This window comes from Colletotrichum fioriniae (assembly GCF_027942845.1).
Source record: "Colletotrichum fioriniae strain IMI 355084 chromosome Unknown scaffold_8, whole genome shotgun sequence".
In the NCBI taxonomy this organism is placed as follows: domain Eukaryota; kingdom Fungi; phylum Ascomycota; class Sordariomycetes; order Glomerellales; family Glomerellaceae; genus Colletotrichum; species Colletotrichum fioriniae.
Genome location: NW_027076844.1, coordinates 1,778,273 through 1,793,768, shown reverse-complemented (window position 1 = coordinate 1,793,768; position 15,496 = coordinate 1,778,273). Strand labels below are relative to the sequence as shown.

At 54.7% G+C, this 15,496-nt stretch overlaps 5 protein-coding genes across 5 annotated transcripts; 2 read left to right on the top strand and 3 right to left on the bottom strand.

Moving 5' to 3' along the window:
- Window positions 1-110: 110 nt before the first annotated feature.
- Window positions 111-467, bottom strand: CSK1_2 (mitogen-activated protein kinase; the record flags this gene model as incomplete). Its single annotated transcript, XM_053191406.1, has 1 exon — window positions 111-467. The coding sequence occupies one exon, from the start codon at window positions 465-467 to the stop codon at window positions 111-113; it is 357 nt and encodes a 118-aa protein (XP_053050968.1).
- An 815-nt stretch (window positions 468-1,282) lies between these two features.
- Window positions 1,283-3,237, bottom strand: CSK1_1 (mitogen-activated protein kinase; the record flags this gene model as incomplete). Its single annotated transcript, XM_065757975.1, has 7 exons — window positions 1,283-1,330; window positions 1,387-2,334; window positions 2,397-2,496; window positions 2,555-2,703; window positions 2,837-2,908; window positions 3,158-3,168; window positions 3,234-3,237. 7 exons carry the CDS (start codon window positions 3,235-3,237, stop codon window positions 1,283-1,285), a joined length of 1,332 nt encoding a protein of 443 aa, XP_065613498.1.
- Window positions 3,238-5,134: 1,897 nt separating this feature from the next.
- SYP1 (Suppressor of Profilin deletion) lies at window positions 5,135-8,145 on the top strand (the record flags this gene model as incomplete). Its single annotated transcript, XM_053191404.1, has 6 exons — window positions 5,135-5,173; window positions 5,360-5,452; window positions 5,526-5,611; window positions 5,676-6,331; window positions 6,387-7,394; window positions 7,445-8,145. The coding sequence occupies 6 exons, from the start codon at window positions 5,135-5,137 to the stop codon at window positions 8,143-8,145; spliced, it is 2,583 nt and encodes an 860-aa protein (XP_053050966.1).
- An 828-nt stretch (window positions 8,146-8,973) lies between these two features.
- On the bottom strand, window positions 8,974-11,359 carry MAD1 (coiled-coil domain-containing protein mad1; the record flags this gene model as incomplete). Its single annotated transcript, XM_065757974.1, has 2 exons — window positions 8,974-11,110; window positions 11,355-11,359. The coding sequence occupies 2 exons, from the start codon at window positions 11,357-11,359 to the stop codon at window positions 8,974-8,976; spliced, it is 2,142 nt and encodes a 713-aa protein (XP_065613497.1).
- A 1,664-nt stretch (window positions 11,360-13,023) lies between these two features.
- TAM41 (Mitochondrial translocator assembly and maintenance protein 41) lies at window positions 13,024-14,667 on the top strand (the record flags this gene model as incomplete). The annotated part of the gene is made up of 2 exons (XM_053191402.1): window positions 13,024-13,044; window positions 13,114-14,667. 2 exons carry the CDS (start codon window positions 13,024-13,026, stop codon window positions 14,665-14,667), a joined length of 1,575 nt encoding a protein of 524 aa, XP_053050964.1.
- Between the last annotated feature and the right edge of the window lie 829 nt (window positions 14,668-15,496).

Here is a 15,496-nt window from a genome sequence, read left to right as displayed (position 1 = left end):
GGTTGGCAGGAGATAGATGACAAAGAGCCGAAATGTTCAAATTGTAAAACTTCTACCAACCCGTGAACCCGCGTAACACCATGAAACTAACTAGACACTCCTCCACGCACTCAAATCAGCCTATCGAGACCCTCACGAACAAGCTTGAGAATCTCCTCGGCATCCCGGACACGTTGGGTGCGCCGCTCCTCGTTACGCACAGGGCCCGCGTTTTCTGGTTTGAATATCAATTCCTCCTCCTTGCCATCCAAGCTGGTGTCGATAGGGGCAAGACTGGGCTCGTCATCAGACTCGTCGTCGACATCGCCCATGTACGTATCAAATTCGACTACGCTTGGGGTAGAGCAGACGTCCATAGCCATGTTGGCCTCGGTGGTTTCGGGAACGTCCTCGAGAGTCCTCGCCGAGACGATCTTCCGGAGCCGATTGGGCCACGCGGCCTGATAGTGACGCCCGAAGGATCCCATGCGCAGCCGCGTCCCCCTTTTGGTGACGCGAGTAGGCCGTTGCCGGGTGAGTGATGCCCTGTTGGCGATGCCACCCGCCTGCCTCGCTGCTATCTGTGCCAGACGGATCTCGGTTTTCCTACAAACCAAGCAAATGGATCCATTATACGTAGAGCGATGGAAGCCGCATTCAGAACATTCTTTAAGACAACCGGCTTCCGCACAATCCTTGTCGCTTCTGTGCTTTTTCGCGCCACAGTGGTGGAGTTTTTTGCCTCCTGCTAATCTTCTAGGCATATCTGAGATGGCTCTGCCCTTATTTTTTGAGCCCTCTTGGCGTCTTGATCCTTCGGGTTGGTCCCCGAGAACCGACGTGTCCGGTGCGTTCTGAGTGCCAATGTTCGGGCCGTTACGGTTCTTCACTTTCTTCGGGCCAGAGGGCGCGCGATTCTTTGATCTTTTTTCGCCAGGGGGGGCCATTGCTCGGCAGCTTTCTTCAACTTCTGAAGCGCGGGTGAGGCTAGAAGTGGCTGAGCTAACGTGGGATTGTGAGATGGGCAACGTTGAAATTGTCGCGCTTCGGTGACTGGGACGCGCTGGACCGCAGACATTAATACCTGGTGAGAGAGTCCGAGGCCTTTGTTCTTCGATACTGAGATTCCGTCGCAGCGTTCTGAAGGGCTTCGAGGCTCATAGGACTCAATGAAGGTCAAGTACACAAAGAAACTGCTTTGAATACCTGCAGCACAATGTTTCAATCATCCAAAGGCTAAAGGTGGCCCATCTTCAAATACACCTTCTCTTTATTACGTTGCCCTCGAGGGTCGGGTAACTTCCTATGCTTGACTTTGCTCAGTCTCTACCATGAACTTGTGCTGCAAAGCCTATTGCATAGTCAGTAAAGCAGTTGCTTGTGGTGAAAGAGGCCTCCGCAACTCACTTGCTCCGCCGTAGCCCTCTTGGAGTCAAAGCGAACCAAGCTCGATATTAGGTCTCGCATATGGGGATCAACCTCGGGAAGAATCTCTGTCCACGGCTGGCCGTCAAACATGCGGTACATCTCAAAAGGCGGCGTCTTGAAGCTTGTAGCCTCCGGCCAAGCCTCGCGTGTCGGCGTGCCCAAAGTTTTGAAGATGCTTAGAATCAAACCCAGCTGGTTGCCATCCTCATGAGCCGGCCTGGAGTCGAACAAGGGCTTTGGGGGGCTGCGACAGCACTCGGCTAGCATGGCCCCAGCCGCCCACATATCGACAGAAGGACCGTAGGCTTTATCGCCAAAGAGCGCTTCAGGCGCACGGTAGGGGCCGGTTCCGATATCCAGAATCTTGGATTTGGCCGGCTCTGAGACAATCGACATGGCTGGGTGCCAGGCCGTTCCAAAATCAGAAAGATATGCTGGTCCATCCGGGCCGTCGAGCAAGATGGCCTCGGGCTTGATGTCTCGGTGTATGATGCCTTGGCCGTGGATATCTACGAGTGCAGTAAAGATGTCCTTGAAGAGACGTCTAACCTGGGGTAGCGGGATAGTTCCTTTGTCAATGACATCGGCAAGTGTCATGGGCTTGTAAGGAAACACTAGGACAAATCTTTGTTCTTGGTCCCTGAATGTTTCCAAAAGTGGAATGCATGGTCGTTTCAAGGTCGCCAGAATCTTGGCCTCGCGTTGCGGATTGTGAGGCTCAATGTTGTGTGTCTCCACAATGACCTTGAGCGCTCGATCTTTGCATCGGTAGACTTCTGACGTTAAGCCACTTGCAAAAGAAGTGCAGTTTTCGTAAGAACCGATGGTGACGCCAGCATCTTCGAGTTGGTCATCAGCAGGTGCTGGGGCTTCTGCGCGAGACAAATTGGCTGAGCTGACTAGCTGGCAGATTTCGTCATATTGAGCCTGACCTTGACATGTAAGCGTTGAACTCGGGCAAAAGCTAAGAGATAGGGAGTCAACCTCACCCTGGACGACGAGTCTTTATAAGCCTGGTTTTCTACAGAAAATGCTTCCGATTGTGACGTGTCTTTGGCATCGGGACTAGCTGTTTCCAAGACGGACTTTCTACACAGAAATTGGTGTAAGTATGGCATGAATGCAAATTGAAGATTTTATGACTTACATCCTCTGAATGTTTTCATATCGATCTGACGCCGATAATTGCGTCCTCCAGTCGCTGTCTGCCATGAGAACCGGGCGACTGTCGAGTACGGAAGTGGAAGTCGGCGTGAGGTGGACGAGCAAGGATGACGAGACTTTGGCGGTGGCGCACTGGCGTTGCTTTCAATTGACCATTCTTAGTGAGCACCAGACAGGAAGGGATGAGGCGTCGTTGCACCTTTCGTTGATGATCCCTGTGATGCACCTAAGCCACGAAGAGAGAAGAGCAGACTTGAGTACGTACCGTGTGAGAAAAGTCGGGGACGGTGGCAAGACTGTCCGGGCCGGACCCGCTGGTGTGGACCTCGGCTGGAAACTGTGTAGGCACAGTGCGGACTTGCCGTCTCCTTTTCGAGGGGAAAGAAGGAAAGGGAAGAGAAGTAAGCTTACATAATGCCCGGTTGGGCATCTCAATTCCGGGTACCTGACGAAGGGCGTTCCATGGCGTCAAAATATGTCTTTAATTACTTCTTCGACTCAATCTTAGCTTCTCTCTTAGCCTCACGAGGCGTAAGGATTATCACGGTCTTTTACTGCGCTAATGCGCACCACTCTTGGGTCTCACTTCGTGCAGTCCTGGAGGGCTGCCGGCAAGTCGTGTCAGGAAGGTCCTTTTTTTTTTCTCCCTCTTCAGTACTTACCCATTGTGGGCGGTGTTCTGCCTTTAAGATCGAGATCCTTGCGATTGGATTAAGGGCCAAAATAAAACTTCATGCGCAGCTGACAACCTGCAAGGATGGCGCGGCTCAGTCATGGTTTTTTCTTTCTTTCCCCTTTACCCTCTTGCGCCGGCGTGGTCTCCGTGAGGTGGGTTGAAATTGAATTTCGATCAGAGACTTTACGCGGGGGCGCGACACGTCAGGGCACTTCCCGTCATCTCATACAGGCACCGTTCCTTTGAACCTTGCCCAAGCGGATGCGGGATGCTAAACAGGATCAACGTGACTAAGGCAAAGTGAAGGCAGGGAAGCTGCTTAAGGTTGACGGAATGTGGTCTGGGTTATGCAGCCCGCCGCCGCCGTTGTTTCCAGCATCGGGGGGACGAGCGGTGCCTCTGTACTTTTTTTTTCTTTTTTCATGATCATGTATGTCTTGCCTGCTGTTCTCCTTGTCAGCTTCAGATGAGGACGTGTTGAAGCTGGCTTCTGCTGGCAGGCTCATTTGGGTTCTTCCTCGGTTGCCAGCTTGAGCTGAGGAGAGTGCTAACTTGGTCTGTAAGGTGCGTGACGTATCTGCAAAAGTCCCCTCCAAGCTAGCCTGTTTCGATGACAGGAGCCCTGTCAGACCCAAAGCACAGAGAGATGAGGGTGGTTGGTCAGTGTGGAACTGTAGGAGTTGAGATGTATGTTGTCTCTTTATGGGTGAGCTGTGCAAAAGAGACTGATTGTCTCTGACCAGCTCATTCTCACTGAGAACTCATACCGGGATGTCTGGACAAAAGCAACGTAAAAAGGAGAAGCGAATTATTGTTGCCAGCCCAATACCTAAGTATGAGTAGGATAGGCATCTCAGAATCTTGTGGATGAGTCCTTGTCCGCAGCTCCCGGGCCAACTGTCCCATCCGAATCCAATAAATTCAAATCTGGCGCCAGTGGAACATGCGCTGAACCTTTGGTCACGACGAGGCAGCACTCGGGCCAATTGGCGACGCATTCGAGAAGAAAAAAAGGTACGTGAGACATCTCAAGGATGAGGTTGGATGACATTGACACCCAGGTGCCAGCGGGAGACCAAGGAGGCGTCGAGGCCACGCAGCAGCATTGAACAAGCTAAAGCAAGAAGGCAGCATTAGACGGGACTTACCACGGTGCGTTTGTATGCAGTTGACGCGTCTCGACGTTGATCGAGGCAAGCCGTAAACCTCGACCTCAGATGCTGATATTGCTGTACATGCAAGTATTCCAGGTTCATACCAACGTACATGGTAATATGAATCGGGTTGTCCAAGTCCGACCTGTGAATGTACATACCAAAGAAAATCCCAAGTCCAGCCCAGCCCATGCCCCCCGGTCCGGCCCTCTCCACACTTCATCATCAGCCCAAGACTAAATGAAAGAAGAGGAAAGCAAGTAGCTTTTAGCTGTACTGAGTGTGTAAAGTGACTTCCAATGTGGATAGGTAACAGGAGTTCTTCCCGGCTTTCCAGTCCAAAGGGCCCACTCTCCCACACATCACTGGCGACTGCAGTCTGCACCTGCTGCACCTGGTGACTGCCTGACCGGGCTTCGTCTTGTTCGGCAGCGGCAGCAGCAGCAGCAGCAGCAGCAGCAGCGGCGCCATTCCATTCCTTCCTGGCCTGCCTTATTGTTCCATCCATCCACCATCCAACTGGACCATTCCAACCATCCACTCAATTCCCGCCGCCGCCGTCTCGCAGGACAACCCACCTTCCTCACACCTCACGACTTTCCCACGATGCGAATGTTCCTCACTTCGCCCACACCTTTTCCCGCATCATAGACAGCATCGCTATGCGCGCCTTTCCTCTCGTTGCTTGCATTCATCGTACATGACTTTGCGCGCGCCGCACTAATTAGACACAATGGATGATCTCGCGAGGGCCGAGTACCCGGCCATGCTGGTAATGTTCCCCCCCCTCCTCCCCCATTCATTCCCGTCAATCCGTCACTATTTCCCCCAGCGGTTGGAAAGGCCCTCCTACCGGGCAGAAGCCGAGGTCGGGCTGGCCTTCCACGATCCACCTCAGTCATGGCAGGAGCGCATTGTTTGCGACTTGTTTTGCTGACTGTTATTTTCCTTTGTTTAGGAGCACCTCCAGCCCATGCAGGCCGTGAACGTCCTTACCGATCGTGTGAAGAGAATAAACAAGATCAATACCGAGATCGCAGACTGGTTGCAGGTAAGGCACCACCCACAATGACTACAATGCGACAGCACAGGACCATCTCATGCTGAACAATACCTCTCCTCAGGAACGCCGCCGAGTCGAAGATCAATACGTCCAGAGCCTCAAAAAATTGCTCGCCTTCAAGGTCCCCAACAGCTCGTCTGAGCTCGGGTAGGTTGCCCAACCATTGCATTTGACTCTCAGGAGCAGGACCGTATACTGATAAACTATGTAGCGTCTTTTCCGGCCCATGGGACAAAATCCTCCAATCCGTCGACTCAACTGCCCACTCCCACCACGTTTTCGCGAGCCAACTCGAAAAAGATGTCGAGGGTCCCCTGCGCAACTTCCAGTCCCGCAAGGAAATGCAGAACATGCAGACCATCACCGCCAACTTGACTTCCATGGCCCGAGACCTCGAGGATGCTCAGAAAAAGACCGAGGCTTTGGCTCGGAAAGGCCCGAAGACGAACGCCCAGAAGATGGCAGATGCCACGGCGAGACTGGAGTCTACCACCCAGCAGTGGGATTCGCAGGCTCCCTTCATCTTCGAGACCCTCCAAGCCCTTGACGAGCAACGCGTTAACCAGCTGCGCGACCTGCTGACGCAATACGAGACCCACGAAAGTGACCAGGCGCAACGAAACCAGAGCCGCGCTGCCGACACCTTGGCTTCCATGCTGGAGATCAGCACTGAACAGGAAATCGCAAGCTTCAAGGAAAGGATTCTGTCTGGCAGACCGAGGTTGGAGAAGAGGGCCACGGCGTCTAGACAATCATCCAATGCCCCCACGAGCCAGACTCTGGCACCACCTCCACCGCCGCCCAGCAGTCTCGGCCACCACGACGATGATGCAAGCGAACACTCCGGTCTAGGGGAAGGAAAGAGTGGTATGTTGCCCTATATGATGTTGTCCAGAGATTGGGAGACTAACATTGAGCGCAGAATCGAAGCTGCGAAGCCGTATCGGCACGATGCTCGGTCGCCGACGACAGAGCGTCCACGGCGGGTTCGGTCAGATTTCTCCCGGCAAGGGCGGTGTTCCTTCGTTCGGCCGAGGCCTCAGCAGCAGTCATAGCAGCACTCACGTTCGCCCCGGGCTTTCTCCACGAGCATCATCGAACAACCTGAACGAGACGAACAACCGCCTTTCCGCTCTTCCCGAAACACCCGACTCTCCCAGACCACCTCAATCCTCCGGGACAGACGGACCGCTCCATGAAGGCACCAACGGCTTCAGCAACTTCCCATCGGATAGTGCTCGGTTGGGTTCTTCTGCTGGTCCCGTCAACGGAAACCACGACACCGATGCTTTGGATGTTGCGCCTCCACCTGGTCCTCCCCCGTCACAGGGCAAAGACTCTCAAGCTAAGGACGACGAAGGCTTCACGATCCGGCCACCCGATAACGATCCAATTTCTCAAGCTCAGCGCGAGGCTGCCGAGGAGAACGAGCAGATGTTCAAGCTGAACATTGCGAGCTCGCCCATCGCCGAGGAGGATGCCGATGCGAAGCAAGCTGCCATGTCGAATGTCGCAAACACGTTGACCCAGATGGCTGCCCCGTCACGCAAGCTAGGAACTGTTCGAGGACGGAGAGACGTGAGAAATACCATCTACGTCCCGCCCCCTAGCCTGCCCGAACCCGAGCTCACCAACGAAAACCCATTCCCGACGTCGCCATCATTGCCGAGCCAGTCATCCAAGCCAACGACCGTTGCTGCCCTCACGTCCGAGGCAAGCATCGCCGCAACGTCAGACACGCAGTCGATCCGCTCAGCAAACTCCCTCGTGAGCCTCGCGCACCTGAAGCATCCCGAAATGCACCAGCCTGGACTGAATGCCTCCGTTATTGAAACGGTATCGGCAACCTTTGAAGATGGAACCGTCAAAAGCGCCAAGGTTCACGGTGAAATCGCTTTCGCCTATCACACAACTGGTGATGCCCCGCAAGGTCAGTCAAGCTTCCATTTTGCCAACATGAAAGATGCTAACTTTCAACAGAACATGAGACGATCAGGATCAACAATTTCCCCAGCCTTGAAGTTATTGGACCGAACCGCATCTTTGTTCAGAACAGCCCCGGAAAGTCTGACGAATTCAATCTGGACGTGTCGCATCTCAACAAAACATCTACGGCGTTTACGTATAGAGTACACGCTGGGGATGCCGACGGCTCCAGTCTGGCAGCGCAAGTTCCCCTGCTGATCCGCCCGGCTTGGAAGCCGCAGGGTGACAAGCTCGGACTTCTCTTGCAGTACTCCCTGAACCCCGCAAGCAATCTCACAGCTCCTGTTACACTGCAGAACGTCGTATTTGTCGCCACATACGAGGGTGCCAAGGCCTCGGGCGCCCAGACAAAGCCAACAGGAACGCATTTGAAGGACAAGCACCTGGTATACTGGCGCTTGGGCGACTTGACACTCACAAACGAGACACAGAAGATTGTGTGCCGTATTGTGGGGGCCGAAAACGCGGAACCCAAGCCTGGCCATATTGAAGCCCGCTGGGAGCTCACCCCGGAGACACTGGGTAGCGGCATCACCATTTCTCGACTGGAAGAAACCAAGGGCAAGGGCAAGGATGAAGATGCCGATCCCTTTGCCGACGACAACCCGACCTCGCCAGCGCTGCCAGCTGATCAGCAGTGGGTGGACGTGAATTTGGTGAAGAAGATCACCAGCGGCAAGTACGAGGCCAAGTAATCTTTGCAGCCATGGACTTTTTTAATGAGGAATATGTGGTGCGAGGTGTACATACCCGTTCAAAGTGAGAGACTTTGTATTGCCATTGGAAGACAGACCATTTTACATAGCGAGCGCATGGCAGGAGAGGAAAAGAAGACACCCCCCCGGATAATCATTTTGTCTGGTCAGTCACTTGTTGAATTTTGACCTCCCCATCTTCTTTCTGGTGTTGGATTTTCGAGGAGTATGATCTCGTTATGGAATCATCCCTTTGATGACGGAGACGGACTTTTTTGTAGGGGGGCTTGTAGGTAGTTTCTGTACCGATATGATGAAGAAGAAGAAGAGAGGGTTCCAAGATACCAGGTGTGCCTTTCCTCGTGTGACTTGACCAATGGAGTGTGAAATGCCAAGTGCAAAGCGCAAATAGCGTGTATGAACAAAAAAAAAAAAGCCATAGTATCAATATGGATAACTATCCGTTAAGCATCTGAAACCCTCAATACCGCATCTGTAGGGTGTGAGGTGGAGGTATCATCGTGATATCAAAACATGTACAAGCCAGCCTCCCATTCGAGGCTATACCTCTCCTCTCTCTCTCTCTCTCTCTCTCTCTCTCTCTCTCCACACTCCTCATCTTCCGTCGCGCCACGTCTTAGCTAGCTAGGTAGTAGGAGTAAAAATGTAAGTCGTGATGACTAGCGTTCTCGCTGTCTCGCCATGTGTACGCGAGAAAACTCCGCTCTCGTATCTCCCTCTCCCCGGACCTCTGTCTGCCGTGTATTCTCTCCCGTGGCAAACGATACGCAGCATTCAGCAAGCTCCGTCGTCATTCCTTCTTCTTTTTTACTCCGTCTGCATCTGATTCCTCGAATACTCTTCATAAAACTCCAACGTCAGCGCCGCCAAAAATCCAGGAATACACCCCTTCTCCCTGACCCAGAAGCCAATCTGATCGCCAATTCTGCGGGCAAAGGCGCTCCTCGGCCCGCCGCCGACCTTCATCGTGCCCTTTTCGCCGTCAAACACAATGGAGTTTTCGTATTCGTCCGTCTGGGAGGGGTAAAACGTCGACTCGACGCGCATTTTGCCGTTGGGCATGAACATGACGGTCCAGCCGAGCGTAGAAAAGATGGCCTCTTTAAACTCGAGGGACTTCTTGGACCAGACTTCCTTCAGGCGCTTGGCTGATTTCTGGGCAGATGCGGTCTCGGCGCGGGCTTCTTCCACCAGGCGGTCTGCTGCGTCGAGCTGGGATCGCGGGACGAGGTCGACGTTTTCGTTGTCGTTGAGTTGCGCGAGGAGGTCTGCGTTCTCCTGCTCAAGGGCTTTGAGTTTGGCGACTTTGATGGCTTCGTAGTCTGACGTCGGGTTCGAGCGCAGAGACAGGACGCGGGTTTTGGATTGCGTCTTGAGGGCTTTGAGCTGGTCCTGCGTGACGGCGAGTTCTTTTTGGGTGAGCGCGTGTTGGGTTTGTACGGCGGCAAGCTGGTCTTGGAGTTTGCGGTTCTTGCGTGTGAGGAGGCCAAGCTGTTCTTGCGCGGCCGAGGGGTCGTCGTTTTCGTCGCGCGGGCGCTTCGTGCCGGCCGCTGGCGTTGGGTCTGCTGCGGCGGGTAGTTTGCCTGCTTCTATGGACGACATTTCCGTGTGCAGGGCCTGTACCTCGCTTCTGTACTTGTCGACAAGGTCCTCGAGCTCTTGGATGCGACGGGCGCGGGTCTCGTCGACGGCCTCAGGCTGGAAGGCCTCGTCTTCAGCGTCAAAGGTCTTGAGCTGGGCGCGGAGGTATTCCACCTCCTTGATGGCGAGTACGCGCTGGCGCTCGGTGCGAAGGCGGGTCTTGTCGACGTTCTGTGGTGTTGTTGCGGCGGACCGCGCCTCGGCGAGCTGGGACTTGAGGGTAGTGACTTCTTCCTGACAGGACTTGATTGAGGATTCTTGCGCAGCGAGCTCGGCTTGCAGAGAGCCCATCTTGTCGAGCTGGGCGGCGTTCTCATAACGCTGCTCGACGAGGGCGCGGGCGACGGCCTCAGGGGAGTCGAATTCGAGATCGCCGCTGCCGTTGTCTGTACTGGCCAGGTAGCCCGTCCAGGCGATGCGTTCGTCCTCGAGGCGCTGGCGCTGGATGTGTGCCTCGGCGAGCTCCGTCTCGAGGGACCGGGCGGTCTCGAGCTTGCGTTGAAGGGATCGCTTCTCCTCTTCGACGACCTCGACGGCCCGGTGGATTTGACGGAGGTGCTTCAGCTCCGAGAGCTGCTCACGGTTCGTGGCCTCGAGGCTGCGGATGTGCGCGACCTGCTCTGAGAGCTCGCGCTTGATGATGGCCATGGTGTCGGCGTCGCCGGTCTGGGCCTTGAGGCGGAGGACTTCAGATTCGAGGTCGGCTACGTGGTTGTCCTTATCCACGAGCTGGGACTGGATCTGCTGGAGAGCAGCCTCACGGGCCTGGCTTTCTTGCTCGAGCTCTTGCGTTGACTTTTGGGCGGCTTGAAGCTGCATTTCGAGGTCGATTGTCTTTCTCTCATTGATGCGCGCGGCTTCGTCTTTTGAGCTTGACAAGTCCTCCAATTGTTCCTGTAATAGACGGGCCTCCTCTTCCGCGTCGCGCGCACGCTTCTCTAGGCTCGTCTTTTCCTGTGCGATGTTCTCGCGGAGATCGCTCAACTCCTTCTGGGTATTCTCCAGCTGGCGCGCGGCCTGGGACTTTTCACTCTCGGCGGCCTGTTTCGCCGTGAAATCGGCCTGGGCGCGGCGGCGCTGGTCCTCGAGCTCGGCATTGTGTCGGGCGTCGGCCATTTGCTTCTCCTGCTCAAAGGTGCTGATAGTGTAGCGCAGGGTGCCCAGCTCGGCCTTGAGCTCCTCAATGACCTGGCGCTGGGACTCGTACTCGGCGGCATCGGGGGGCGCCATGTTTTCTTTTGAGCTCTCGTGGGATGAGGCGCGGACGGAGTCGGGGGCGGCGAGACTTGCGCGCGAGCCTGGCCTGCTGTTGGCATCGCCGCCGGTGAATAGGTTGTATGTTGGTTGTGTTGCGCGAAAAGTCTAACTCTCGTTGTCAGCGGGCCAACGTTTGTCTTTGTTTTTGTTTACTAGAGGCAACCAAGCGTACTCTGGATTCTCTCAAGGAAGTATGAGGTCTGGGAAGAGCGCTCCCGCCGGTGCTATTGCGGAAACGGTTTGTAACAGAGGCGCGCCTCCCTGGAGGGTCGCCCGAAGGGGTATGCGACCTCATTGCGCCGGTGCTTTGTCGAAGAAGCTTCCTCGACTTCTCAACGCGCCCTGAAGATCGGCCAATGTTTTGGCGGTTGTTGACGGCCGGGGATGCTGGGGATGTAGTCACGTGACGTAGCATGGAGGGCCCTGCTGTTCGTGGTGTCGCTGTACCCCGCGGTGAGGCACGGGAGGGATGTCGCTGGCTCTTCCTGAGCAGCATGCCGATCTCTTGCGCCCTTCTCAAGTCTTCATCTTGTTCTATGATGTTGGACATGATGAAGTGCAGTGTTGAATTACAGCACGAATCGAATTGGATTTTGGAGCGGAGAAAAGTTGATAGTGTATCCTTAGCTGTAAGGTAGGTTGAGATTATGTAGTGAGGATGTTGCTGTCTATCTTTTCCCCCGCCGACTGTAGAACAAAAAGGCTTCAAATCGTTCCTTCCCCATCACGACGGTTTTCTCCTGCTACTTTTCAACGTAGATACCTCGCTCTCTTGGCCTGTCCTTTGCTCCCAGCCTTAGGCAGAGCCATTTCCCAAACCTTCTTCCAAACCTCATGCGTAGAATTCCCACGACTTTTCGAGACATGCAGAATGACAACATCACCAAGTCCGGCACCTTCAGGTGAGGTTGTCATCTATCCAGAAAAACAAAACCCGATTTCGCCAATTGCCCATCAATTCCATGGCTGGGAAGAGCCAAGGGCCATCATGCGGCAAAGACGAGCTGTATTATTCTCATCAAACACTCACCAAGCAGGCATCCCACATGGCCTTTCAGTTCCACCATTGTCCAGCTGCCTGAGACTTCTAGATAGCGTAAGACAAACACCAAAGACTCTAGACCAGTGGTCCTGTGGCTCAAACTAACAAACGGGTAGAGAACAGGTACGAGCATAGTACTGGGGTATTTTGGGCGACAGGGAGTAGCTGCACCATGACGTGATGGGCATATCCCACATGTGGTGGGAGCTTGTTCCTGACTTGGCGGCGGCATGGACCAGGATCCGCTCCGTGCCCTTGCGACTAAGCGTTGCTGTGCTCTCCCAAGCTCCGGTGCTCAGAAGCAGATTTCAACGATAGCTTCAACCTCCGGATTACCCCCCTTCCACAAACCCCAACCAAACACCCGAAACGCCCACGCCGAGCCGACCTCCCGAGCCTAGACGTCCACCATTCCGATTCCTCGATCGAACCGCTTGCGAAGGAGAAGCTCGGCCAATTGGGGCATACGAAAGGGGCCGTTACTCAGCACGAGAATCATTGTCCGGGACAACCGAGCTCGAAGCCACTGCGATCCCCTTGGCAAGAGCGTATCAACGTTCACTCATCCTTGCTTCTCGATTCAGACACAGAGAATTATCGTTGGATTTTTGGATAATAGAGCCTGCTGCTGGGCCGGTTGGCATATTGAGCACAAGGCCGAGCCTGGCTGCGACGACTAAGCTTGACGACTCAATCTAAGCCGAACTGGGTTCCAACCAGTTGCTCTCGCCTGGGGAACATCAGCGTGCCCGCCTCTTTTGAGGTAATTGTTGAGTCTCCTTTGAGCAGGTGGAAATCACAGGTAGCCTGGAAACTGTTGCTTCTCTCCCCTTTCAGCTCTTTCTCCCTTCAACCCAAAATCGACCACCGAAAGATCAATAACATCAAAATCGCACCATAAACCGCAAGTCGCCATCATGACGCTCTCCCGCCTTCTGGTAAGCCCCATATCCTCTCCAGAAAGCTGCGAATAAGCTAGGGACGACTGTGGCTGATGCGCAGGATAGCTCCGAGGCAACCCCAGCCAGGCGCTTCGAACCGTGGCCGCGCCTGGCCTTGCGCTGAGCTTCTCCCACCCAGCTCGCCACTATTCAGCGGACGCCGGCAAAAAGGACGAGAATGCGGCCAGTGAGAACAAGCAGGAGGACAGCCCTCCTCCTTACACTCACCGTGGCTCTGCGATCAACTTTCACTGGGGCCGCGAGAAGAAGGAGAGGACAGGTCCGACTCTCTCGGCGGACAACTGGGAGGAGCACCCTGATGCCAAGATTGAGGATTTCGAGGAACTCCCCTACAAGGAGTTTGGTATCAACCAGCACATGGAGGTCAACGCCGAGTTCAAAAAGGTCCTGACCGAGGTTGTCCGGGAATTCCGCGCTCCCATCATGTACGCCATGGCTTACGGCTCGGGTGTCTTCCCCCAGTCCAAGGCAAGCCGTTCCGTGTCGGACGAGGACTTTCGCGCTGTCCACCCAAAGCCGTCCCCCTCGTTGATGGAGGTTCAGAAGGGGGGCCCCAAGATGATTGACTTCATCTTTGGTGTCACTCACACCCAGCACTGGCATTCGCTCAACATCAGACAGCACCGTGACCACTACTCTGGTCTGGCCAGCTTCGGGTCGGGCCTCGTCTCTACCACCCAGGATCGCTGGGGCGCAGGCGTCTACTTCAACCCCTACGTCACCAAGAAGGGCATGCTCATCAAATATGGCGTCACGTCCATCGACAACCTCTGTACCGACCTTTCGACCTGGAACAACCTGTACCTCGCGGGAAGACTTCACAAGCCGGTTAAGATCCTGCGTGATCACCCCCGAGTTCGCCTCGCGAACCAAGTCAACTTGATCTCGGCGGTCCGCACTGCTCTTCTGCTTCTGCCCCCCAAGTTCACCGAGAAGGAGCTCTTCTCGACCATTGCCGGCATTTCCTACCTCGGCGACCCGCGCATGTCTCTCCCCACCGAGAACAAGAGCAAGATCTCCAACATTGTAGACAACAACATGGTCTCCTTCCGCAAGTTGTATGGCCCGCTTCTCAATACTCTCCCCAACGTTGACTTCGCCGACGGAGCCGACCAGCAGAGCAAGCATGTCGCCGACGCCGGGTACGACGGCGCCATGTACCAGGACATGGATCCCATTAAGCGCGGCAACATGGTCCGCCGCCTGCCCAAGGCCTTCCGCTCACGCCTCTACTTCCAGTACCAGAAGAAGTTCATGGTCCCGACTGCTGACTTCAAGGCCATGATGGATGCCTCCAAGGACGAGGACGCCGTAAGCTTCAAGCGTCGCGAGGGAGGCGGCTTCGAGCAGCGCATCGTCCAAGACGAGCCCGAGGAGCTGCAAAAGTCCATCCGCAAGGTCATTCGCCAGACTGTAAACTGGCCTGCGACCGCCCAGTCGATCAAGGGCTTCTTTACTGCAGGCGTCGGCCGCTCCGTTCGGTACATGTCTGAAAAGATGACAAAGTACAACGAGGGCAAGGCGAAGGCGAAGGCTAAGGCTGAGGAAGACAAGAAGCAGCCAGCTGAGGATGCGGAAAAGCCAAAGAAGGAGGAGTGAGCGCCCCCCGACGTGCGATCTTCAATGTGCACCCGCTTATCTGAGGTGCATTCCGCGCCAGCGGCTTGACGCCTGACCACTTTTTCATTTGGCGACGAACCCGCAATTGGTACATACTGAACTATCCCTCGACGCTCTTGGCCTCGACCTGTACATTCGGCAAAGGGGGCATCACCCAGAGCATTCTTGCACCTCTTGTCATCGGAGTTTACCGAGAACGCCCTGTGGTATTGAGCTCTCCTAGGCCCTGCAACTGATTCTTCGAACTTGCCCTGCTCAACCCCTTACTGGGGGCTTTCTTTTGTTTCGCCTTACTTCGGATAACCTGCATCAGCATTGGGAGGTGGTACCCCAGATTAGAATTGGAAGGTGGGCAAAAAAAAAGGGAAATTGGGTTTTTACAAAACCTCGCTCCGTACCTGTTGCGAGAGGAGGGAGAGAGCCCTTGGTTTTTGGTGATCCTTTTGACTTCTTAAGCAGTGTCTCTGGATACTATCGAGAGGCTTGGAAGGGGGTTACCTTCCGTTAGGAGTGGACATTTCGGGGAAGCAAACCTCTTTTTGATTGACGAGAGAGGATGAAACTTGGCGTTTTTGAGGGCATGTATGTAACAAGAGTATTCACCGGGAAAGAAAATCGCCCGAAGGCCACTTCTTTGGCAGATTTGAATGAGATGCGATAATTCGCTCAAGATTCTACAACGACTTGGACTCTGAAAGAGTTTAGCCATGATGTCTGACGGATGTTGTGACTCGAGTTTGTCGAACACTCTGGACGTTTGCTACGTGAATGAGGATCTGGAGAGACTCAAGGTGCTCTTGCCAATGCG